Here is a 26,977-nt window from a genome sequence, read left to right as displayed (position 1 = left end):
GACACACATGCAAGCAAAATACCCATACACATAGAATACGCTTTTAAAAAGAGAAAAGCTGCATTTTTCACACATGTACTGTACACGCAGAAGTGATTTGTAAAACGACACTGAAAACAGCACAGTGACCACACAGCTTGACTGGGAGGAGGCAAGCATTCAGCTTATGACTACAGAAAACAAAAAACCCAGCAAACTAAACTCCAAACAAGAAAATAGAAAATCAATATAGTAAAAGCAGAAAATAATAAAACAGAATAAAAAGGGGGGTCAAGGAAAGTAAAAAGGCTAGTGTCGGGCAGATACTAATTATGCCACTAAATCTCTAGCAAAAATATGAAGAAAATAGATAAAAATGAAGAATGAAAGAGGACGGGGCTTGGGAAATGGCTCCATGAGTAACGTGCTTTGTAAGTGCACTGGCTGGTTTTGTGTGTCAACTTGACATACACTGGAGTTACCACAGAGAAAGGAGCCTCAGTTGAGGAAATGCCTCCATAAGACCCAGCTGTAAGGTATTTTCTCAACTAGTGATCAAGGTGGGAGGACCCAGCCCATTGTGGGTGGTGCCATCTCTGGGCTGGTGGTCCTGGGTTCTACAAGAGAGCAAGCTGAGCAAGCCAGGGGCAGCAAGCCAGTAAGAAACATCCCTCCATGGCCTCTGCATCAGCTCCTGCTTCCTGACCTGCTTGAGTTCCAGTCCTGACTTCCTTTGGTGATGAACAGCAATGTGGAAGCTGAAAAAAGCCTTTCCTCACCAACTTGCTTCTTGGTCACGATGTTTGTGCAGGAATAGAAACCCTAACCAAGACAGGGTATAAGCACAAGCAGCTGAATTAGGGCCTTTAGCACCCACACAGAAAGTCAGGTGTGATAGCACCTATCTAACCCCAGCCAGAGGAGGTGGAGATGAGAGAATCAGATTCTGACACCATCAACCTAATAGACAGACCGAAGGACTCAGAAGCCAGTTTCAAGACCTAGATACGTAGATAACATGTACATCTTACTCTCTAAGTCAGGGGTTCCTGTAACTTCCTCTGTGGACTTGATCAGAATTTAGGGTGACTATGTTCACACATTTATTCTTAGGGGACACAATGAAGGACACGGGTAGGTTGAGGAGTGTTGAAAAGATACACGGGATCCGCATGGGGACGGGCGCAGAGCTCCCATGCTCTCCTCAGGTGAGGAGTATGTCCAGTCATCCAGAAGCCCTCACATTCATTTCCCCCAGGGGTTATGAAGCTTCATTATGTACAGAAGTGATTAAGCCATTGGCTCCCCACCCCTGCCCCCCAGCACCTCTGTAAGGAGGGAGGTTGTGACTGCAGCTGCCAGTTCCAACTGTAATCTCACAGACTGGATCCAAAGCAACCGACGTCCATGCTGAGGTTATCCCAGAGCCTTATCTAATCACCTGATTAGAACAAAAGCTGTTCCCCTCATACAGGAGATTCTGAGGAATTTGGGAACTGTACCAGATATCCCCGTGACTTAAAAACTTATCAGGAACCAGCATCAAAGACTACCAGAACAAAACTTACCCCGGATCCCCGTTCCACCGTCAGCAAGTGTGTTAGGAGTTCTGTCTCAGGAACCAAGGCAGAGACTAAACAAGAACAAGGTTCCCCTAGGGCCCATGGCTCACAGAGACTGTCAGGAGCTGGGCCACAGACCAACATGCACATTTCTCATTATCTCACAAATCTAAAATTCACAACAGAACGTTTTTATGGAAATCAGCAATGTTGTCCTGAGAGTTCCCTTTAAAGAGATGTCTGGATATACTCCTTGGGTACCCAAAGCTCACCATCATTTTTAAAACTCTTCCCATGATCTTGATATACGTCCTGAGCTGAGAACTCTAGCACAGTGCTCAAGGTGCTAGCTATGTGCTTACAGTCTTAACCCTGAAGTTACATTACATTTGAGCTGTGATAGCCCACATCGGTAATCCCAGCACTGGAGAGACAGAGGCAGATGGATCCTGAGTTTGAGGCCAGCCTGGTCTACAGAGTGAGACGGAGCTACAAAGAGAAACCTTGTTTTGAAAAACCAAGAGATTTTGCATTTCTCCCAAGCCTCTCTGCTCCATAAGACCTTTGTCTCCCTCACATTTACTAAGATCCTTAATCTCAAATCCCCTACTTTTCTCAGCATTTCAAAATTCTTCGTGCCTGAGATATGGATATCTCAATGGTTAAGAACACTGACTGCTCTTCCAGAGGATCCGGGTTTGATTCCCAGCAACCACTGGACAACTAATAAACGTCTGTAACTCTAGCTCCAAGGGATCTTTTGCCCTCTTCTGGCCTCTGTAGGTACTGCATGCACAAGATACAGACGAAAAGCAAGCAAACACCATCACATAAAGCAAATTAAATAAATCACCAAAATGTTTTTGAAACTACCTTTAACTGTATTTATATATTCTCTCTTAATGTTTTATTATAAAAAATTAAGGAATAATAATGAATAGTGTGTGTGTGTGTGTGTGTGTGTGTGTGTGTGTTGGCTCCAAATCTCACTTTTTCCCTTCAAAGAGACAAAATAATATCTATTCCTTACTATGGAAAAGAAACTGATGACACGTGTGCAAACAGAAGGAAAGTACACCAGCACCTAAGTACAAAAGAGACAGATCAACACGCACCTCTTCAGTGAAGTGAATCACAAAAGTAATTCTTACTGATACTATAACATTTTACTTCTAAAATTCATCCTAATAATAGCACTTATACAGCGTTTTCCTAATCTTCAAAACATTTTAGAAACATGAATGTTTTTAAATATTTTGCAGCCTTTATTCTAACATTCTTTGACTCAACTTATATGTTACATATAATACTCCTAGTCTCAATTTTATGTTCAAACATAGAAAAAACCTAGAACAGCACTAAAATACCACTCAGTCGGATTATCACTCGTCTCCACGGCTGGTCTCTAGCCAAGTGATTTACTCACTTACAGAATAATGTATATCGGGGCATTTATGGTAAGAAGGATTTCCAACCACCAAGTTATCACTAGGAGCATGCAGTGTGTGTTCCCTTCACGAATCATCTTGCATTTTTCCGTGCAAGATGATTCCATGACAGCCACACAGCAATCTCCAGTCTCCCACCCAGCAAGCCAGAGACCGATCCTCTCTCCAATGTGCCAGCAGCACACATGCTCAGACCCACTGTGCACCGCCTGCTTTATTGAGAGTAAGGGGTGCACATCTAAGCATGAATGGGCTACTCGGTAAGAGACAGTGTACGTAAATAAAGCCGAAGAAATGTCGGACTCTGGAAAAACGTGGGTATTCAAGATTAAAACTGATGTAAGGGAGATGAATGTACAGAACAGAATCACTTGGTGAAAATGCTGAGAATCTTTAAGTTACGTAGCTAGGCATTCTGAGAGTGGGAAGTGACCTCAAGCCTTATCATCCCATCACATACAGGTTTAGGGTCACAGTTTCTACTATCAAAGTGCTTATTGACAGTCTGCAAAAAGAAACATCGGGCTGGAGAGATGGCTCAGTGGTTAAGAGCACTGGTTGCGCCTCCAGATGATCTGGGTTTGATTCTCAGCTCCCACAGTTCATAGCCACAAGTAATTCCGCTTCCAGGAGATTGGATACCTTCTTCTGGCTTCTGTGGACACTGAATATGTGTGGTACACAGATACATATGCAGCCAAAATACCCCATACACATAAAATAATTAAATTTTAAAAGGAGTCAGTTGGGGGGGCCTTAAATCCCAGTACTTGGGAGGGTGGGGTCCTTGTGAGTTCAAGGCCAGGCCAGTCTACAAAGCTACATAGTGAGATCCTGTCTCAAAAAAAATAATAATAAAACAAAATAACAAAGTAAAACTCCTTAGCTTCCCCCTCTTCACTATTTGATAAACCAAACGTTAGCAGTGACCTCTCTGTCAGGAGCATTTTTCTTGGCTACTTCCCATACTGTCACCAAGCAAAGAAAGGGTAGCTTTCAGTTCTGACGTTCTTTTAAAGCTAGGCATCTTCCCTCTACAATTAGGGGCATCAAGAGAAACCGTAGTCACGTAGAAGCTAGACCCCATGATTATGTTCATCTAGCTGATTCTTCTGGGAAGGACTCACTCTTGATTCTTCCTACCAGACATCTAGAATTACTCCATGCACACCACACACGTTCTATTAAGACTGAGCAGGCAGCTGCCACTTGCCAAAGCCTGCTTATGGTCAAACCTCACAAGTATCCATGGTTTACTACTTCTGATGTAAAATACGAGTTTCCATCACAACTAATTCTCTTCAAGCATGATTTGGAAGAAGTTTCAGCACAAACCGTGTAGCTCACTGACTTGGCCTAGGACAGCTGGGAGCTGATTGTAGGCCATCACTTTAAACGCAGCACAAGAGTGCGTATTAACCGGATCCAAGGACTAAAATGAAAGGCTAGAAAGAAACTTGTTATTTCAGCCCCAGTCAAACAGCAGCCTGTATCAAGCACCCATCTCCACAAGGAGCAAGGTAAGTCTCTACCTTAGGCTACTCCATGACTCACTTCCACACACCTATCTATCATTTTACAGACTGACAATAAGCCTTGCACGTGACTTCTAAAAGGGGTTCTTAATATCCCACACTGAGGAAACTCCATTATGAGGTCTGCGCCCAGGTAGGCAGACAGTGGCTCACCCTGAATAATCAGGGAGGTTTTAACACACAGGTATCTTCAGAGGATCTGCAAACCTCACCTGTGCCCTTTGGGGTGAAACTGTCCATTTCAGTTTAGTAAAGCCTCATATTCGACCTATCTTTTGACTAACTAACCTCATTTGGGTGATGTTTCCTGGTTTGTGCAGTATCTATTAAGAGTTTCATATTCAAATTAATAAATACTTTTGGAGCAAGATTACCAGAAACATTTTTTTTACTTGAGTGAACTGTTTCTGCATCTTTAGCAAACAATTGTGCATGCTGCCAACCATAAATTAGTACTTCTCGTATGAAAATAGATTTGTGCTTTAGAAACACTGTTGCCAGTCCAATTATGCAATGTTGCTAAAAGAGCATTTCACTTTGATTTCCAGAAACTCATATTTTTCCAATTAATCATAATTTTAAAAACTTCAGGGTGAGTGGGTTTTGCAATAATCAACTGCAAGTGGAGAGCCCACTTAAGAATGTCAAACAGCTTAATCAAGGAAAATAACTCCAAATACGACTTGATTTTCTCCTAATCGGATACCTGCAGCTTTTCATCTCAGTCTCAGAGACCCGCGCTACGAATCCTGCGCTGTGCTTGCTAAGGAGTCAAGGACAAAGGAGAAGCTCTGTCCTCGTAGAGTTTCAAGCTCATCCATCCACCCATTATGTCGCTCTTAATGAGGCATTGCATAGATGAAGGCCAAGGCAGTCACACAGCAAGCACCGGGTCCTCAAAGGGACCACCGTGTGTGTCGAAGTATCGAAAGCAGGCAGTCGGAGCAAAAGCTGAGGTGAACTCTGAGAAAAAGAGTTCTTGAGGCAGGATCAGGGCGGGGCTAGGAGCAACCACACTGTACAAAGAAAGAAATAAGCATGCTGGGAAAAAGGAGGACAGCTACGAGGCTTGTGGAGTCTGGGGTAGGTGGACATGAGGATGGGCACAAGAGCCTTGACGGGTTCTGATGTGAGTCACACGGTTCCAAGGCTCCTTTGGAGAGTTCCCTTAGAGAAAGGTATCTGTCCAGCCCTTTCTTTAACAACGTTTAAAAATATTTTAATACAGATGCAAAAGAACAAATAAAAACCAAAAAAAAAAAAAAACAGTCTGAAATATTAGCTAGTGCTCAAAACTTTATCGATCTGCCTCTCCCTATGTCAGGCTGACTTGTGGAGACAGAGCTACAGCTCCAGGACAAGACATGAGTGCTTCCGTGTATCTTTCCGTTCCCAGGTGACTCGGTGTTGCTCGGTTTACAGGTTACAGCAGCAGCAGGTCACACAGTGGCACACGGTGGTCTCACTCACCAGGATACACAGTGGTAGCACCCAGCCTGGCAGGATGTAGTGATGACACCCAGACCTCCACCTCTGGTCCTCAAGACAGCTATCCATGGCCACCACCACACGCTCACACTCTACCGTGTCCTGGAAATTTCCTAGCATTGCTGCAAGCAGACCCTCCAAGAGTTGAGTCTACTGTTAGGGAAGGCTCCTACTCCAACCAAAACCCCGGTTTTATGTGTTTTATTTTTCTTTGTTGTCTTGAGGGCATCATAGAAAAAACAGGGATTCGAGTATAGACTACGCTCGAATGTGAAATGTCTCTGCCGCAGCTTTGCTTAGAATCACTAATGAGGAACTCTGGAACCTAATATTATGTTTCCAGCAAAGTCCATTCTATACTCCTGGTTAAGCAGCTCCAATTTTAAGGAACAAATTTGTTTTTATGTAAAATAGAATAATCCATTACTACTTTGCCACTGCAGGGAGGAAGACAACACTGGCTGTGTATACACCCAGAGCCTCATGAATGTTAAGCACAGTTTTATACTGTTCTGTTTTAAACGTTCACTACTAAGAGGGAGCCATGAAATTTTTTATATGTATCCAAAATAAACTTCAAAAATACAACTTTAAAATGATTGCTAGTCTGGTTTTCATAGGACACAAAAAAAATTTTCATACAACTCCATCATAAATTAGATACAGATGGTCTTCCAACTTGTTTGATGTAATGATTTTTTTTTACTTGATGGATATGAAATTAACATGTATTCCTGAGAAATCTGACTTTGAATTTCAATTCTTTCCTAAGATAGTGTCGTGTAGTTCAGCACAATTGAGTGCTCTCTCTCCCTCTGTGCTAGGCAAAGCAATAAGCTGTAGCTAGTTGCCAAAGAATCATGGGATCGAGATTGATGGGCCCTTCCTAAAATGAGGTAAGTTTAAAGAAACTAAACCACTGAGTGAGAAACATTTAAAAAAAAGATAGAAGTCAGGAAAAAAGAAAAATAAGAGGTAACAGTTGAAGAAATAATGGGCTTCAAGTAATGAGAAACTGATTCTAAACAACACTTCTACAAGGCAAAGAAAAAGAGAAGAGGTGGGGAGGGTAAGAAAAGTCTATCTGCAAACCCACCCACTGCGTACCAACAAGAATGAATGAGTTACCAACACGGAAGCAGGCGGCTGGAGGCTGGGGAGGCAAGCCTGTGCCCTCCACAGAACCTGGAACCACTCTGTCCTTGCAAGGGACTGGGGCTTCTGAGGGAGGACCCGTGTTACGTGTAGAAAGGCCTGAAGCCCGACCTAAAGATGGTGGTATGCAAAGGATGTCAGGAACTCAGGCAAGGACAGAACCAGAACTAGAACAGAGGTCATCCTGGACTGCTAGGGTCTCTAGGCGCCCGGCAGAAGCACACACATATCCCCACCTAGAGAAAAACAGTCCCCAAGATCTCAACTGTCAAATAACAACAGTTAAAATAATAATGCTACCATGTAATATCTGGCACATAATAAATAAAAATAATGGGAGGCACTACAAATAAAAATAGAAACAAATACCACACAAACTGCCATATAAAATCCAGGTGTGCGCAGGCGGAGCTACAGGTGTAAAGAAAAGACAATGATAAAAGACTTGGCAGAGAACTGGATTTTTCTTTTTTTTTTTAAGCTTTCAAAAAATGTGACTCTCGCTGGGCAGTTGGCTGTGCATGTGTTTAATTCCAGGGAGGCAGAGACAATCGAGTCTCTGTGAGTTCAAAGCCAGGCTTGTCTACAGAGTGACTTCCAGGACAGGCAAGGCTTCACAGAGAAACCTTGTCTCAAAAATCAACATAAACTAATTAATTAACTGATTGATTAATTAATTTATTTAAAAATCTCTTAGAGTTTCTTAAACTAAAAAGAAAACCATAACAATTAGCATGAAAGCTTAAATGTAGGTTAGGCACATGCCTATAGAAAATAAGTACCTGGAAAATATACTAGAAGAAAAGGCCCAAAAATTCACAAAAGATGGTAAAAGACAATATGAAGGCTATAATAAGGAACACCGCACATAATTTAAAATTTCACAGAGGGGGAGAAAACTGTAAAGAATTAGGAAGATAAAACCAGAAAATTAAGCATGCATAGCAGCGTCATCAATCAACCTACTCAAAACCTCAACAGAATATAAGCAGAATAAATACAACAAAAAAAAAAATCATATCATGGCTACGTCACACTAGTTAAAAAACAAATTGTAAAAGTCTTCAAGGTTGCAAGAGACAGCTTAACATCCAAGAAGCCAAGGTGACAAACTCTGTTAACCTCGACAGAAGCCGCAGAACAGAAACGGCATTCCTTAGCTGGGCGTGGTGATGCACCCCTGGAATCCCAGCACTCCAGAGGCAAAGGCAGGTGGATCTGTGAGGTGAGGCTAGCCTGGCCTACTTAGTAAGCTTAGGAGAGCCAGAGCTACCGACTGAGACCCTGTTTCAAACACGATCGCCAAAGAGAAGTTTAACATTCTTAAAATGTTGAATGAAGAAAAACTTTTAAAGAAAAATGATGGGAGACATAAAACTGGGACGCATGCAAAGGAGAGCCCTCAGGCAGAAGGAAATCATTCCTGGCCGACACCGTCTAATGTCTAAAGTCACACACAAGGTGGTTATTTATGCAACCGATATCACCTCACTTATTAACAAACTTCCTCATGAATTAAATGATGTTGATGCTATCTTGTATAAAGCAGTCTAGGGCTGTTGAGATAGCTCAGCAGGTAAAGTCCTGACCAACTAATATGCTCCCCATATGGTGGAGGAAGAGAATCAGCTCCTGTAGACAATCTCTGACCTGCACACACTCACCCTTAGTGCAAACGCACACAGTGAGTGAACAGAGGAACAAAAACTGTAAACGTCCACTTAACATCCAAGTGTGGTCATGCGCAATTCTAATCCCACCGCTTGGGAGACACAGGCAAGATGAATGCAAGTCAGAGACAGACCAGCCTGGGCTAGTGAAGAGAAACTGTTTCAGAAACAAAAATTGGGGGCCCGGAGAGATGATTCCATGGCTAAGAGCACAGGCTGCTCTTCCAATGGTCCGAGGTTTGATTCCCAGCACCTACATGGTGACTCCCAGACATCTGTAACTCCAGTTCCAGGGGATCCAATGCCCTCTTCTGACCTGCACAGCCACCAGCAATGTATGTGGTACAGACGTGCACTCAGGAAAAGCACTCACACACATAAAATAATAATAACAGTAAAAGAACTTTAAATGTCTGCTTGGTTTTAGAGATATACAAAGCAATATAATAAATAAATATCACAATAATATAAACAGACATAAATAAAAATACTTTAGGATCTTTCATTACTCAGGAAAAGTGTAACAGTACCAGTTAATATTAGCCTTTGAAAAATCAGAAGTACATGCTACAGTCACTATAGAGAAAGACATACAAATGAAATAATCTTTTTATTTAAACTTATTTTATGTGCACTTGTGTGAGGGCGTCAGATCCCCTGGAACTGAAGTAACAGACAGTTGTGAGCCACCACGTGGGTGCTAGGAATTGAACCTGGGTCGTCTGGAAGGGTAACCAGTGCTCTTAACCACTGAGTCATCCCTCCAGTCCCAAGATAAAATAATCTTAAGGGCTATCACCAACTGCAATGGCTAACAGTCTTTTACAACTTAAAAACAAAAAAGCCAGGGTAATGACACACACCTTCAGGAAACAGAGGCAGGTGGGTCTCTGTGAAGTTCCAGGATAGCCAGGGCTATACAGTGAGACCATGTCTTTCAAAACAACAACTAAAACTAAACAACACTCAGATTATTGAGTTTCATACACAGCTCAATGGTAGAATGCTTGCATTCATGTGGCCCTGAGTTCAATCCCTATACCATAAAGAAGGGAGAGGGGAGGGAAGGGAAAATTCAACGCTAAACTGTACTTTGGTTATGTCTTTAAATGTGAAAAATCTGAGGTTAATTGGGGAGGCAGGCAGTTCGTTTTGTTTTTTGAAACAAGGTCTCATGTTGTCCACACTGGCTCTGAACTCACTATGAAGCAGAAAAGGGCCTGAATTCCTGGCTTTACCTCCGGGTACTGTGATTATGTGCATGTGCCACCCACCAGGCCAGCCTTGAAAAACTCATTCTCTTGAGAAGGAAGAAAGTGATGAAGCAAATCAGGATCCTACTCACCTGCAAGGCACAGGTCAATGGGATGGGACCAGGCAAAACAAACACACTCAGAAGTTACTGCCTGGGCTCAGATCTTGGGGCAGACAGTGGGCACACGGATTTATTATTTCTATGAATAGTGAAGGAGGAAGAGAAGAGCATACATGCAAAATAGTAATAATAATAATAGTAGTAGTAGTAGTAGTAGTAGTAGTAGTAGTAGTAGTAATAATAATAATAATAATAATAATAATAATAATAATAATAATAGAATAGAAAAGCAATGGCAGCAGCTGTGAGAAGAGGGATTCCACAGAAGGTACACAGACTAAAGATCAAAAGACAGAAATGACAGAACTCAGTAATTGCCGGCATGTGGACTCTCAGGTTTCAAGTTTCAGGAACTGGATGGGCACTTGGGCCATTTCCTGACAAAGGGATCCATGAGCTTTGTGCATGAGGCTTCTTGGCAACGAGCACTGAGCTATATAATAGCTCGCTGCAGACCTAGTTTATCCACCGCCCACCGCATGAAAGCGTATGGTCAGGGTAGGAACTCGGCAACCGTGTACCCCAGGGGTACACACACTGACAGTCTAAGACTTAACGCCTGCACACACTTGGTCCAACTGCCCAGGTCTGGAGGAAGCTCGGGGACTTGTTTGATACTCCAAAGCTCTGGCCCCTCCTCTCCCTTTCCCTAGGCATGGAAGGAGGAGGGCTGGTAGCAGCTGAAGGCAGCCATGTTTGAAGTCAGCCCAAGGACAAAGCTGACACAAGAGGACTAAGCCCGGAGCAGCTTGAGGAAACGCAGCCAGAGCCAGCTACAGCAGAAGCACAGGCCTGGCTTCCCTCAGATTCCTGATATCACGGACTTCTCAGCCTGATATCTAAGACACTAAACTAACACGCTGGCAGGAAACAGAGAGGGGGTTGTTAGTAAAAGCCCCAGAATATAAACCTGGCAGGAAGTGAGGCAGCCCCGCAATCCCTGCACGCTAGGAGCATGAATTCCCATGCTCTCTCGCAGGCCTCTCAGCCTGACCAGACTACAAACATCAGCACTTGTAGTGTGAAGGACCATGGGGATGAAAATGAGTTTATCAGCGTTTTCACTGCTCCCGGTGGTTTTCACACGGACGCCTGTACTAATGTTCAAGTTCTCAAATAGTACTTAGAACTCTCACATTTTAAAAATAATTAATCGTCAGAAAATGATCACTTAAGGAACAAAATCCGAAACTCCAAGTGTTCCTAACCTGTGTGGAACTTTCATAATCTCCTATACTACTGAGAAATCATTTAGACGAAAATACTAACTATAAATCTGGAGCTTAAGATTAACTAATTACTGGGGTTGGGGATTTAGCTCAGTAGTAGAGCGCTTGCCTAGAAAGCGCAAGGCCCTGGGTTCGGTCCCCAGCTCCGGAAAAAAAGAAAAAAGAAAAAAAAAAAGATTAACTAATTACTGAATTCAACCTTTAACCTAGAAGAATTGTAAATACAAAGTATGAAAGACTCAACTAGAATAAGTAAATAGGAAATCTACATATCAGAGAAGCTCCCCAGCCTAGGTGACAAATGTGCCGTTCAATAAAATGGCTAAACAGGAAGGATCGGACACTAAGTGCTCTGATACAGGAAAACAAGATCCAAATCATCAGACCCTTCCTCATTTCCAGTACAGAGAAACCAGTTTTAAATTTCCAGAGAGCTAAGTGGTTCTTATCGTATACAGATCAGAGTTAATAAAGACGTGAATACTATATTCTGACACCCATATTGATCTGAAAGTCACAAAGCTCCCTCTAGCACAGCGCTCTCCTTCCTCTCCTCAGCCCCTCTCTCTGCATTTGCAAGTTCTGTTTGCCTTGCTCTTCCGGCCATGTTTCCTCCCTCTCCCACATACCCTCACTCTTTTGGCAGTACCAGAAGTAAACCCAGGGTGCTCTACATAGCACCAGCCTTCTCCTTCTCCTTCTCTTTCTCTGTCCCCCCCCCCCCAACCGTGTGTGTGTGTGTGTGTGTGTGTGTGTGTGTGTGTGTGTGTGTGTGTGTGTATGTGTATGTACATGATGCACACAAATGGGTGTGCGTTAGTATGAGTGTTGGCATTTTGTCTAGGCTCCAGCCCACAGTTACCTGTCAACAGCCAGGTGTGCCTGACTCGCTATAAAAGGGACTGCTTGCCCCCTCCTCTCTCTCTTGCCTTCTTGCTCCTGCTCTGTCCTCTTGTTCCTTACCCTCTCTCTCCTCATGGCCAGTCCCCCCTCCTCCTCCTCCTCCTCCTCCTCCTCCTCCTCCTCCTCCTCCTCCTCCTCCTCCTCTTCCTCCTCCCCCCTCCTCTTCTTCCTCCTCCTCCTCTTCTTCCTCCTCCTCCTCTTCTTCTTCCTCCTCTTCTTCCTCCTCTTCCTCCTCCTCTTCTTCCTCCTCCTCCTCTTCTTCCTCTTCCTCCTCTTCCTCCCCCTCTTCCTCCTCTTCCTCCTCCTCTCTCTCCTCCTCCTCCTCTTTCTCCTCCTCCTCTTCCTTCTCTTCCTCCTCCTCTTCTTCCGCCTCTTCCTCTTCCTCCTCCTCCTCTTCTTCTTCCTCCTCCTCTTCCTCTCCCTCCTCCTCCTCTTCCTCCTCCTCCTCCTCCTCTTCCTCTCCCTCCTCCTCCTCTTCCTCCTCCTCCTCTTCTTCTTCTTCCTCCTCTCTCTTCCTCTCTCTCTCTCTCCCTCTCTCTCTCTCTCTCTCTCTCTCTCTCTCTCTTTCTGCCTTTTTCTGTCTCTACTACCCTTTTGACTCCCCTCCTCATGACCTGAATAAACCCTATTCTATACTATACCATCTTGTGGCTGGTCCCTCAGGGGGAAGGGGTGCCTCAGCATGGGCCTGCAGAGGCACTCCCTTCCCCTACATCTGACTGCACATCACCAAACATATTCCTTCTCTTCTTATAAAACACAACAGTGAGGCTATGCGAGTACACGCAGAAGGACATCAGGAGACTTCTATCACTGTCCCCCTTCCTGCCTTGAGACAGGGACCTTCATTGAATGGGAAACTCACAGCTCTGCTGGGTTGGCCGGTGGCAAGCTCTCAGCACCCACCTGTCTCACCCCACCCAACGCTGAGGTTATGGTCATGAGCAGCCACACCCTTCTTTCTGTGTAACTGATAGTGATTCAAACTACAGTCATGCACTACAAAGCCTGACATTTTTAAAGTTGGCTCTAGGATCATACATACTACGGTCCTGCTTTTGCCACAAATACCTTTTCATAAAACTGAGCCACCTCCCAGCCCAGAATCAGAGTTTTTAATCCCTACTCACCTTTTTTACTACGTAATTTTTATTACGATATTTTTTAAAATTGTTTACTGAACTGATTTGTGTTGTGATTCAGCCTGGAACTGGCTGAATGGCTGGATTAGGGACAGGATGAGATCTACAGAGGGTAACAATTTCTACCCTGGGTTATAGGTCACAGGACTCAGCTCTTAGGATGAGATTAATGTATGGATCCATAACCCTATTTTTTAAACAACTTTACAGTTCTGGACTTTTACCTATTACAGACTCTTATTTTCAAAATTAAAATTTCTTTAATTAATTTTCTATCAAATGGGTAAGATATCCAACTTGCAACATAAATGTTTTATGACTGGGGAAAAACTAACCTGTGACCTAGTTCTGACCCATCCATTCTTCCTCACTAGGTCGTTGAATTTCCGCTACTGTAACATGCGACTGTTACCATTTTACTAGGGTATAAACTCAACATAAAGAGAAAATAAACAAAGCAGGGAGAATTTACCGTGCAAACACAGTGGTCAACAGAACAACAGTGAGAAGAAATAGGTGCTCTTGGTTCCTGGACCAGAACCATTTCCCAACATTCCAGCCTTTAGGACTGGTTTGGTTTGGTTTGGTTTGGTTTTGGTTTGGTGTTTATAGTAGAGGAAATTGCCTCCATTTGAATTGTGAGACACTAAAGTAGTTTCTTGCTCACGTTGTGAAGTCTAGCACACAGTGTTTCAAACTGAAAAATGTCTGAAATGGATTCTTAGAAGTTTATGAAGAGAAGACTTCAATCCAAAGGCATTTGGTGTTACCGAGTAGAAAAAGATTAGCCTTAAAGTCAACTATACAGTCACATCAGCACATACAAAGCTTGAGTGTGGGGTTGGGGATTTAGCTCAGCGGTAGAGCGCTTGCCTAGCAAGCGCAAGGCCCTGGGTTCGGTCCCCAGCTCCGAAAAAAAAAAAAAAAAGGAAAAAGCTTGAGTGTTTCTTAACCCGTGGGGATAGGATCAGGTCTGTTAAAGTACCTATCATTTTACCAGACAATCTGACTCAAGTGGATGATCCCCACCCATGACATCTATTACAGAGCTCCACCTAAGCACGCCAAAAGGCAGCAAGTGACAGTCCAGGACGCTGGAAGGACTTACACGGGGTAATTCACCTTAACTGGAGTTCTAAGCTGACAACATTAGCAAGGCAGTGTGGGAAGGGGGAGGTGAAGAGTGGACAGGATTTAAGGAGAGTGAGCAGGTACGAGCCTGTCGTAGGCGGCGATCATAAAGTTGAGGAGGAGACTGATGGACTGCTCCACATTGATTTGGTGAGTGGAAGGAAGGCGCTTGTTCAACTGATAGTAGATGGAAGAAATGACGGTCTCCAGGCGGGACACGCTGATCTCCGTGGCGTGGTCCAGTGTGTTAAGGCCATTGTCTCGGAAAGCTTCGATCATGTTCCAGATATCAACGAGATGAACTAAATCAAAGAAAATAGACTGTCAACAATGTTTAATAACATTGTTTAATAAACGATGTCAACAAGGACAGTGCTACCTCACAACCGGACATTTAAACCGATCAACCAATTTTTTTAAGCTAAAAGGAAAAAGCAAACTCTTTAGCCAACACTAAGAAACCCATTGCATGACAAGATATAGAATGTTCATTCTGGACATCAAGAAACTGTCCCAGAACAGGGTTGACCACCTGTGTTAGGTAATTGGTATGTTGAATCTTTGTAAATAGTGACCCCTGTGACCTCTATCAGCTGATAATATAAAAGAAAAATACATCAAGAATTACTCGTAAGAACTTTCCAGCTTTTAAAACAAATTATTGACACATTTAGTTATTTGAAGTGTGGCGCTGTTGGTATGTACGGGGGTGGATGTGCATATGCAATGGCAGGTCAAAAAGGGCAATATTTAAGAGTTGCTTCTTGGGCTGGAGAGATGGATCCATGGTTAAGAGCACTGACTGCTCTTCCACAGGTCCTGAGTTCAATTCCCAGCAACCACATGGTAGCTCACAAGCATCTGTAATGGGATCTGATGCCCTCTTCTGGTGCGTCTGAAGACAGCTACAGTGTACTCATACATAAAATAAATAAATAAATCTTTAAAAAGAAAAGAGTGGCTTCTCCCCCTCCACCACATGGGTTCAGGGGATTAAACTCAGGTCATACATCAGAATTGGTGGCAAGCGCCTCTCACCACTGAGCCAGCCCAATTTTCAGCTTGTTTAGCAATTTGCCACATCATTCTGAATCATCTTTATTTATAATATTAGTCTAGCAATTTTAGCAACATTCTACATCTCAAATTTTCTTCTCTATGGCCCTAAAAAGAAGTACAACTGTATTAAGTATAACTCTACCATGTCCAGTCTACTCGAAACTCAGAACAACATATCCTAAAGACAAATTTATTTAGATTTATTTATTTGGGTTTATTCAAATCCATTTCTTTACATTTAAATTTGTTTTTAAACAAATTGTTTTAAACTGTATTTTGAGCAAATCAGATAGCTGTCTCCCTGGATCCACCCTTCTCCTTGAATAAATAAAAACCATAGGTAAAACATTTAAAAGCCAACAAGCAAAAGAGCCTGTTTAGCACATTGGTAACTTGGGGCCAGGACTAAGAGGATTCAGCCAGACCTCCACCCATCAAAAGAAAGGCTATCACCTTAGAAGAACAGTCATTAAGAAGACATGACTTAAATAGTGAAGGAAGCAGAGGCTCCCTCCACCTGGCACAAGGCATCTACAGAGTGGCGTTAGTGGGGAAAAGTGGAAAACTCCTGCAAGAGTCCCAGCAAGCCACTCAAGTATAAGCAATCAGAAGGAGATCAGACACACTGGATTTTCACTCAAATTTAAATAAACTCTTGTGCTTAAAAAAAAGTGTGTGTGTGTGTGTGTGTGTGTGTGTGTGTGTATTTATGAAAAGAAGCTGGGTGTGGTGGCTCGTGCCTGCAATCCCAGCACTCAGAAAACAGATTGTTAAAAGTTCAGGCCTGCTTCAATTCAGTGAGACACTTTCTCAAAAACTAAGGTTGTGAGTGACCGGGGACAACACACTGTCATCTGATCTCCCTGGGGCTCACGCATGTGGGCTCTTACATGTACACAGTTATAGTGCGCACGTGCACGCACACACACACACACACACACACACACACACACACACACACACCTTTCTCTGAGCATGAAAAATAGAGACAGGAGGATCAGAAGTTCAAGGTTATCCTCAGCTCCATAGAGAATTTCAAGCTAGCTGGGGCTACAAGAGACCTTGCCTCAGAGTTAAAAACACAAAAACAAAACAAAACAAAACAAAACAGGGCTGGACATGATGGCTGCCCAGTGAGTAAGAACACTTATTGTGCAAACATGAAGACCTGAGTCCAAACCCCAACAGCCCATATAAAAGGCCAGGTATGTGGCAACCTTTCCACTTGGCCAGGTCCTGCTCAGCTTGCATCAGGGCCTAGCCAGACAAAGACGGTTACAGAAAATCACAACCAGTCAAACTGCAGAATATAAGTAAGTGATCGTGTATTGCCCAGCCACAACTGATACATTTACAACATAACTCCTACGTCCAAGGCTCAGAGAACAGCGCAGAAGAGGGGGTGTGTACTGGCTGGTTTTGTATGTCAACCTGACACAAGCTGGAGTTTACCACAGAGAAAGGAGCCTCCCTTGAGGAAATGCCTCCATGAGACCCAGCTGTAAGGCATTTTCTCAACTAGGGATCAAGGTGGGAGGGCCCATTGTGGGTGGTGCCATCCCTGGGCTGGTAGTCTTGGGTTCTACAAGAAAGCAAGCTGAGCATGCCAGGGGAAGCAAGCAGTAAGTAACATCCCTCCATGGCCTCTGCATCAGCTCCTGATTCCTGACCTACTTAAGTTCCAGCCCTGACTTCCTTTGGTGATGAACAGCAATGTGAAAGTGTAAGCTGAATAAACACTTTCCTCCCCAACTTGCTTCTTAGTTATGATGTTTGTGCAGGAATAGAGGGTGCACGTCAGGGAATCAGGAAGTCCGCTGTGATGATGTGCCTTCTACCCATGGCAAGAAATCTACGCCAAGAAGTCTGAACAACATGGCTGCCTGAACAAGACCGAACAAAGACAATACCCACAGACATGCCAACACGGAAGAAACCTAACTGTGGAAGAGGTACATCACAGGGTGAACTTTGACATTTCAAAATCCTAAGCCATTTCTAGTTAGCTCTCCCTGTCCTGTGCCTGGGGATCAGATGTAAGCTCTCAGCTACTGCTCCAGCACCAGGCCAGCCGGCCTGCCTGCTGCCATGCTCACAGCCTTGATAGACATACTCACCTCTGACACTGTGAGCGGCTGATAAACTGTCTTGGTCACTGTATCTTAGCGTAGTCATGAAAGTAACTAAAACAGTTAACACCATCTGCCCTGAGGCTCGCAACACTGTATACACAGATCACACTCTCCCAAGAGTGACTATGGGAAAAATTACAAAGCAGGATGCTCTAAGATAGTGCTTTGGCAGCTCTACGGCCTCGGCCCACACTCGCCGCAGATGTATTTAATACCCAGCGATCAGCCTCTGCCTTTCCTCCTCTCCCTCTCTTGTACATGGGCATGCACGCATACATCTAGATACACAGAGGCTTCATAAGCACTCTTTTAAACCTCCCTAGCTACACTCTGGTCGCTTCTTTCTCTCTATTCTCCTTTTGTATTACACATTTTACGTTAGCTACAGCCCATCAAAGCAACTTCGAGAAGCACTTAATGGGCCGTCATCCACAATTTGAAAATTAATGCTTTGGAAAATGACAATGAAAATAACACAGCCACAACACACAACAGCATGATAAGCTCTAAGAATTTAGTATTTATAAGTCTGCTCTTTCTTTTCAGCACTATGTAGCCCTGGCTAGCAAGGAACTTGTAAACCATATGTAAACCAGGCTGGCCCTTGAATTCAAGGAGGGATGCCTGCCTCTAAGATGTGTACTACCGTGTACTACCGTGTACTACCGCACCCCAAATCTGGCAGGGTATTTTATCCTTTTGTGTAAATACTTATTTATTTATATATGGATGTTTTTTATCTGCATGTACATCCATCTACACACCAGAAGAAGGCACAGGAGCCGATGTTATAATGATTGTGAGTAACCATTATAGGTGCTGGGAATGAAACTCAGGACCTCTGCAAAAGCAACCAGTGCTCTTAAACACCAAAGATTTTATCTTTAAAAGATTTATTTATATATTTATGTATATAGGAAGGGTTTTTAAGTTTTTAACATCTGACAGAAGTTATCATATGTAAAATGACTTGCTAGAGTCACTGTTTATAATAAATGGTAAAACTTAGTCTTTTAAAACAGATTTTCCAATTCTTAGGCTAATGTACTTTCCATTATACAAAGCAGTCTCTCATTAACACAAGTGCATACAAGAAAAGTACAGCAGTCCATCTTCACAGACAGTAAGAGAATATGTATGTATACGTATATTTGTATATATTTTATAATCCACATAACAACAGTTACTTATTAGCTGATTTGTGTTATAGTACATTTATACTAAATTTAATCAAAAAAATCAATTTTCACTATATCTGTATCAAAGTATCAAGGCCTTTTTCTCAGAAGCTAATAACTATATTAATTTTTTTTATTAACTTGAGTATTTCTTATATACATTTCAAGTGTTATTCCCTTTCCCGGTTTCCGGGCAAACATCCCCCTCCCCCTCCCCTTCCTTATGGGTGTTCCCCTCCCAACCCTCCCCCCATTGCCGCCCTCCCCCCAACAGTCTAGTTCACTGGGGGTTCAGTCTTAGCAGGACCCAGGGCTTCCCCTTCCACTGGTGCTCTTACTAGGATATTAATTGCTATCTATGAGGTCAGAGTCCAGGGTCAGTCCATGTATAGTCTTTAGGTAGTGGCTTAGTCCCTGGAAGCTCTGGTTGCTTGGCATTGTTGTACATATGGGGTCTCGAGCCCCTTCAAGCTCTTCCAGTTCTTTCTCTGATTCCTTCAACGGGGGTCCTATTCTCAGTTCAGTGGTTTGCTGCTGGCATTCACCTCTGTATTTGCTGTATTCTGGCTGTGTCTCTCAGGAGCGATCTACATCCGGCTCCTGTCGGTCTGCACTTCTTTGCTTCATCCATCTTGTCTAATTGGGTGGCTGTATATGTATGGGCCACAACTATATTAATTTTGAACAAAAGATTTCCTCCCAATTAAACAACATTACTCTTAGGTGACGTCAGAACCTGTAACTAATCCTTAGTGCCGGAGAGCGGGGCAGGCTCATCAGTGCAGAGAGTAAAGGCAAACACTGTGGACCTGAGCTTGGTGTCTGGAACCCACACAGTGGAACAAGGAAAATGACTCCTAAAAACTGTCTTCTGCCCTCTGTGAACTACGGCATGTGCACACATGTGTACACACACACACACACACAGAAAATAAAATTGTAATAAAAAATCCACATTCTAGCAGCATTACTTATAACATTATCAATTTTGTTAAACATTTTAAGGGACACAGGGATAAAATGACAAATTTGTAATATTTAAGTCACACAGAATTGGGGCTGGAAAGATGCCTGAGTGGTTAAAGAGTACTTACTGCTCTTCCAAGGGACCCTGGTTCAGATCCCAGCACCCATGTCAGGTGGCTTACACCGCCTGTCACCCCAGCTACAAGGGATCCTCTGCCTCTGGCCTCTGGGCATCTGCACTTGGTTGCACATGCTCACGTGCAGACATACACTTAAACACATAATTCTAAAATAATACAAATACATTCTTTAGAAAAAGACAGATTTAACTAGCCTTACGAAGATACTGAAATTATTTCATAATATCAGGCGCCCTACCTGCCCACTGAAGAAGTAAGAAGTGACTTACGGTTACACCGCTTCTGCACAAATCGTAACTTGCACGCTGTTCTGTACGTTGATAGTCGTATGACATCGAAATTCTGAGCACCTGAGAAAAGCACAAAGTGAAAAGCTGAGCTGCGCTGAGCGTCCATTGCTGAATGGTAGGCGTGGCTCCATGAGAAGTGCACGGGTAAGGAGAGATGAAGAGACGCCTTGCACGTGCCCACTACAGGCCAAGATGCTGCCAACAGCTCTGCCTTCAGCTGGGCAGGGGAACTTGGAGAGGGGGACACTCGATGGCACCAGTCAGAAGGCTGCAGGATCGGGAAGGGACAGGAGAGTGAAGAATGGCAAAGAGTCTAGAGTCAAGAAGGTCAACTCGAAAGAGTCTAGAGTCAAGAAGGTCAACTCGAAGCCACGCAGTGTGGCTGAGGCAGGAGGACTGCTACAAGCTTGAGGCTAGCCTGTACTACATAGTGAGACCCATTTCAAAGAGGTGAGGAGAATGAGTCAAAAAGAAGTCTCTAGATCGCAGCCTCAGTCTGACTATAAAAAGGGCCTGTCTGTGGCCATGTTTCAGATCTCTCTCCCGGCTGTGGTCTTGTGGGTAAAGGGAACCGGACCAGATAACTTTAAGGTTCTCTTCTTACTCTGTGGCCACCTGCCCTTTTCTATAATCGGTCACAACGGTAGTTCTCTGCTTATAGGGTACTATGCCTCTCCTCACATAGTACCACTACCACCTCAAGTGCTGGGGACTGAATCCAGGGGGATATGCCAGGCAAATGCTCTTCCATGGAGCTACGGCCAGGCTGTTCTTTACTCAAACATGTCTCACTAAGTAGCACTCGACTTGAGCTTGCTCCACACCCAGCCTGGCCTTGACCTTACGATTTCCTAAGAGCTGCAATTGCAGGCACGGAGTGCCATAGCTGGCTGCACCTTTCAATCAAGGAGTAAAGATTGCTGAGTGCGGGAGCACACATCTTTAACCACAGCACTCAAGGGGCAAAGGCAAGCAGATCTCTGAGTGGGAGACCAACCTGGTCTACATAGCAAGGTCCAGGCCAGCCAAGACTGCATAATGAGACTGCATAATGACACCCTGTCTCCATTTTGTAAAAAAAAAAAAGGATAAGATTAATTTTTTTTAAAAGTATGAATTATTTCCTTTCACTTGTTCTTGAATATGGTGGCTAGCAACCAACCATAGCTCCAGTTCTGAGAGATCCCATGCTGGCTTAAGGACTCCACAGGTACCAAGCACACATGTGGTACACACACGGACACATAAGATAAACCAGAGCCAGGAACAGTGGCTAATGCCTGTCATGTCAGCACGAGATGGGCCAAGTAACAGGACTGCTACATGAGCTCAAGTGAGACCCTACTTAAAAAACAATAAATAAATAAAACTACTACTACCCACCAGTGGGAGAAGCAGATGTATAGGGGGCCCGAAGACACCCTTCTTGCACCCTCTCTCCACGGAGTACCCTCAGCCTCCTTGGGACCCTGCCAGCAAAAAGACCATCTCCAGATGTGGCCCTGCAACGTAGGCCAGAAGCATGGGCCAAGATAAACGTTCCTTTATAACTTAGTCTGGATATTGTGTTATTAAAAACAAAAATGGACTAAAACATAAAGAGTTCATATAACACAGTGTCTTAAATGCTCAAACTATTGTAAGCATGTCGAATAATTTTTTTCCACAAGAATAGTAGCCCAGGGTCCTCAAAGTGGTTCCTCGTGTATCGATCCTGAACAACCTGACCGTGAAGGAGAGACCCAACTCTAACACTGCGCTGAGATCTCCACACGTGTGCTGCAGCTTGCCCTCATGCACATAAACAGAGCAGCAGCACAGGTGAGCATCAAGGATGGCTTTCCCTGGGGTTGGGGATTTAGCTCAGTGGTAGAGCGCTTGCCTAGCAAGTACAAGGTCCTGGGTTCGGTCCCCTGCTCCAAAAAAAAAGAAAAGAAAAAAAAAAAAAAAAAAAGGATGGCTTTCCCTGTGGCAGGAGGGTTCAAACCTTGGGACAAGATGAAGTCAAGACCTCTCAAAGGTAGCCACCTCAGTGAGTGAACTGGGAAAAACAACACAATTCACAAAGGAAAACCGTAAAAGGCACAAGCTTGGCTCCCCCTGTTTGTGTTTTTAATATCTGCATTTAGGAACGATTGAGATAGCTCAGCAGAGAAGAGGAGCACTTACTGCCCTTGCAGTGGTCAGCATCCACAACCACATGTAACTACTGGAAAGCAAGAGCCCCTCTTCTAGCACGGACACAGACACGTGCATGCATATTTTTAAAATCATGCATATTTTAAAATGGCAAGGAAAAATAAAATAATCAAATGGACTATATTTTCCAAAAACTGGCTGTAAGAGTTTTAAAAGGCAGCATGCACTTTATAAAGAAAGCACTCTACAATAGCCTATCGGGCCTGTATGACTTTGAAGGAGGTTACGAATGTTAATAAGCTTGGACTTTAATGGGTAGGGTAACAAATCCTAGGGTAACCAAAAAGAATGTACGCCAGTTACCACAGAGTAAAGGGAGCTATGGAATGAAGTTCAAGTCACCCCAGGGGAAGCATGAAAGGAGGAAACAGTAAGAAAGGACTAAGCTATACCGTGGAGATGGCCGAGTCAGTAAGTGCTTGCTGTGTAGACAAGAGGACCTGAGTTCAGATCCCTGGTATCCATATTCAACGCCAGGCATGATGGCATATACTACTGTAATTCCAGTGCAGGGCTGCAGAGAAAAGCTGCATCCTTAGGCTCACTCGCTGGCTAGCCTATGACTCTGAGCCTCAGGTCCCAGTGAAAGACTGTCAAAACTCAGGAACAGCAGCCAAGATTGACCTCTGGTCTACACATACATGCACCTGTTCCTACACACACACACACACACACACACACACACACACATATGGGGGGTGGGGTGGGGGAGGGAGAGAGAGGGAGGAAGGGAGAGAGGGAGAGAGAGAGAGAGAGAGAGAGAGAGAGAGAGAGAGAGACAAAACTGAAGTATAAACCCCTAAAAACTATACAGGTTAAACAGAATAAGCCATGATAAGGCAAAGGCTGTCACATGAGCTTCCTTGCCCCCATTCTTGGTTCTGAAGACAGAACCTGGGGACCCTTGGCAAGAACTCTGCTAAAGCACTACATCCCCAGCTCCAGATTTTTTTTTTTAATGTCTTTTAAGGTTTTCTTTTAACTTATTCACTCTACATCCCGCTCAGCTCACCAGAACACTATTAGGTCATGAAAAAGTGAGGGTCCCCAAGTGTGGCTCCGTTCTACGGCGTTTGCCTACCATTCAAGAGGACCTGGGTTTGAGCCCCAGCACCACAAACAAAGAAAAACAAGGGAGAATTATAAGAGCTGAAGTTCTCTTCTAAAATAATAACACCAGGCATGGCGGCACATGCCTGTAACCTCAGCACTTAGGAGGTAGACATAACAGCATCGAGCTTGGCCTACAGAGACCTTGTCTAGAAAAACAGGATTGCTATCTAAATAGAAAGGTAAGCATTAAGACTAATAAAACGACCTGAGGAAGATTATCTAAACCAATCTAATCCCTCAGAAATATTCCTGTGTGCTAAGGCTAAACGTCAGGGATCTATCTCTCTGGACATCAGCAAAGGTAATTAATTATTCTGGAGCTGGGAATGAGGCTGGGGCATTCCAGAGTAGAAACCAATGCAACTTCTCCTATAAAGAAAGTGAAGGAGGGGTTGGGGATTTAGCTCAGTGGTAGAGCGCTTGCTTAGCAACCGCAAGGCCCTGGGTTCGGTCCCCAGCTCCGGAAAAAAAAAAGAAAGAAAAAAAAAATCCCAAAAAGTAAGGCAGACACGGAATACCTGTGACTTTAAGTCATGCCTACTGATTAGAACTCTTTCTGCAACTATTATCATAAGCTTATGGTGGTGATAGTAGTTAATGATTAATACATTATATAAACTACCTTTTACTAGACGCTAGACATGCAATAGAGAAAACTAAGCACTGGAACAATAGCACTGTTGGGAAAACCAAAAAGAAAGAACTTTATTATGCACTTAAAAATCTTCCGTTAAAATTAAATTATGATATTAAAAAAAAAAAAAAAGCCCGAAGCTCAGCCAGGAGGAATTGGGTGGCTCCTAGTATTTTGTTTTCTTTGACATGTGATACAGACCACCTCACACTTGCTAATCTCTAATTTGTAGGCCAACCTGGTCTACAGAGTGAATTCCAGGACAGCCAAGATACACAGAGAAACTCTATCTCGAAAAAAATAAAGACATAAAATTCCTTGATAAAAGCAACAACAGAGCCCACAGTATTCCATGTGTGTGAGCCCACAACACTCACGCATTTCTATGAAGAGCTGCCTCTTCTCCGCCATGGTCTTCCGCTTGTTCCCACCTTCCTCAATCATCCTAGAGATGAAGACAGACACGATGAGCCAAGGGGTGGTGTGATGACTCAGCCAAGTGCTCAGCTGTGAGAGGTTCAGGAGACCAGAGTGGCCGTGCACTTTCTACAGGAGCAACTCGTCGGGAAACTAAAGTGGGACCCTCCCACCAAGAACCAGGAGCCATCCTCCCGTTATCTGATAGCTTCCGAAAGATTCTCAACAGTCAGTGTATTAAAGGACCCAGAATGTTTACTTCCTCAGTTGAAAATACAGGACTATTTTCCTAAGAGTAGGGCTCCTACTTGTTCTCAGGCTGCTCTACACCTCATAATACAGCCCACACTGGCCTTGAATTTGCAGCTGCTCCCCTGCTCCAGCCGCCTTACGAGTGCAGAACTACAGGCATACACCACCGCGCCTGGCTCGGGATGGCTTTTTTCCAACTTTCTTTCTTCCTTTCTCTTTACAGAATGTTGAGTATGTTGACACAGTCCGCTCTACCACTACTGTTTTGCAAATATTAATATATTACTAAAATACTATTTCAGAGAAAGCCCATAATAAAGAACATGAGAATTTTCCATTTACACACTAAAAAAGGGACATAAAATCTTCCGGTTTAGGTTAGACTATATTAAACAAAAAGATACACATCCCCAAGATAAAGAGCTCTGCAAGGGAATTTTCTGTCCCATACTAATAACAGTGAATGCTGACTACGCCAGGTGTTAAAACGCCTTAGATTTGGGGAACCAAGTGTGAGTTCCAGCCTCCTGAGAGGCTGAGACAGGAGAGTTTCTGAACCTACCAGTTCAAACCTGGAGAACTTGCAAGACTTTTTATTTGCATTCCTCTCTTATCTATTCAGTCCCCACACAAAAAGCCTAAGGATTACCTCTGCTCCGGCTTCACAGATCAGGCGACAGGGGCCAAAAAAGCTAACTTGCTAACGGGCACATAACTCAACATCAGTGCCATCAAAACCTCTTGAAGACGCCTTTTCACACAACTGTTATTTACAGATCACTGAATCTTAAATGTCTCGAAAGCTAGAACACAACCCATTATACAGACCTATTTGTGCCAAATTCTGCTGAATGCAAGCCAGATAATTACCCTGAGTAGATTAAACTGCTGTAAAGCAGTATGATTACACTGTTATACATTAAACAAGTACAAACCACTCTCAAATATCTTATGATCACAAGCTAAACGGCAACTACATAAACTGCACATTCACTCCAGCAAGATGCCTGCCTGGTTATAACAAGTTCGGTTATAAAAGAAACTTTAAAATGTAAATATAGTCCTTAACACTCCATAATTAAGATTTTGATCAAGAATGATCCCGTCCCAAGTCATGGAAATGTTATCAGAGAAGCTTCAACACACATAGTGGTTACAGTTTACCCCAAGTCAAAGGAATTTTGAACAAAAAGTAAGCCAAAAAAAAAAAAAAAAAAAAAAAAAAAAGCCGCCAGAAACAGAAAAACAATCTAATCTAGGACTTGAGAAAAACCAGGAGTCGGTTCCAGTAGTCTGTGATTACAAAGGGAAGAGGCCACTCAAAAGCTTGCCGTTCCCTTATCCCAGACTTGATCTCTCCCAAAGTCGACTGCTGATACGGATCACAGCAGAATAACCACATTGACCTTTATGATACATCGCACGGTTATGACTCTACTTCAGTGTCCCTTTAACCACCTTTCTCAAAGCAGAGAAAACAAATTCCTAGAGATTGCTGAATTCTTAGTGATAATTTTCTAAAATTTTATTTCCGTTTTCAGATTCAACTTGGGGAACAATATATCCTGGGCCATCTAGATGGCCTCCACCCTACAAGTACTGCCAGGCACTTTCAGTCCCCACAGCCGCATGTGGATGACTAGTGCCTGGTGAACTACAGGAACTACACTCTCTTGGACACATCTGACTGGCTATCTGCTTTTACAAATAGAGTTCTGAAACACAGCCATAGCTATCCAGTTCTGTTTCCTTTTCTTCTTAGGAGGGTGTATGAGGGCGAGACCTGGTCTCATGTAATCCAGGTTAGCCTCAAACTTGCTGAACTACTGAGGAAGACCTTGAACTCCTAATCCTTCTGCCTCCTGAGTGGTGGGATTCTAGGCATGTATTTTCATGCCTGGCTTTGCTCCTGTATCATCATCTAAGGCAGAATTTCTATAACCACGGCAGTATAGAACAACGGCAGGCTGCAGTGCATGC

The 26,977-nt window shown here is 43.5% G+C and overlaps 1 protein-coding gene across 17 annotated transcripts in view; it reads right to left on the bottom strand.

The window, feature by feature from the left end:
• Positions 1-26,977, bottom strand: part of Dtnb (dystrobrevin, beta) — a 197,064-nt gene that overhangs the window by 151,430 nt on the left and 18,657 nt on the right. For 15 of the 17 annotated variants that reach the window (XR_015621994.1, XR_015621996.1, XR_015622001.1 and 12 more), the window contains exons 2-4: positions 24,706-24,773; positions 20,362-20,442; positions 14,706-14,919 (exon numbers count right to left, since the gene is read on the bottom strand). Coding sequence is in view for 4 of the 17 variants with exons in the window: in XM_087553724.1 (XP_087409850.1) it covers positions 14,706-14,919; positions 20,362-20,442; positions 24,706-24,772 (362 nt within the window). In the remaining 13 variants the exon portion in view is untranslated. Of the gene's footprint in view, positions 1-685; positions 3,229-14,705; positions 14,920-20,361; positions 20,443-24,705; positions 24,774-26,977 lie in introns of those variants that run through there. The other 2 variants (XR_015621995.1, XR_015621997.1) reach the window with 1 other exon arrangement.

Source organism: Rattus norvegicus, chromosome 6 (assembly GCF_021556685.1).
Source record: "Rattus norvegicus strain SHRSP/BbbUtx chromosome 6, alternate assembly SHRSP_T2T, whole genome shotgun sequence".
NCBI classification, from domain to species: domain Eukaryota; kingdom Metazoa; phylum Chordata; class Mammalia; order Rodentia; family Muridae; genus Rattus; species Rattus norvegicus.
Note: the sequence above shows the minus strand (reverse complement) of the source record. Positions and strands in the feature narration are given on the sequence as shown.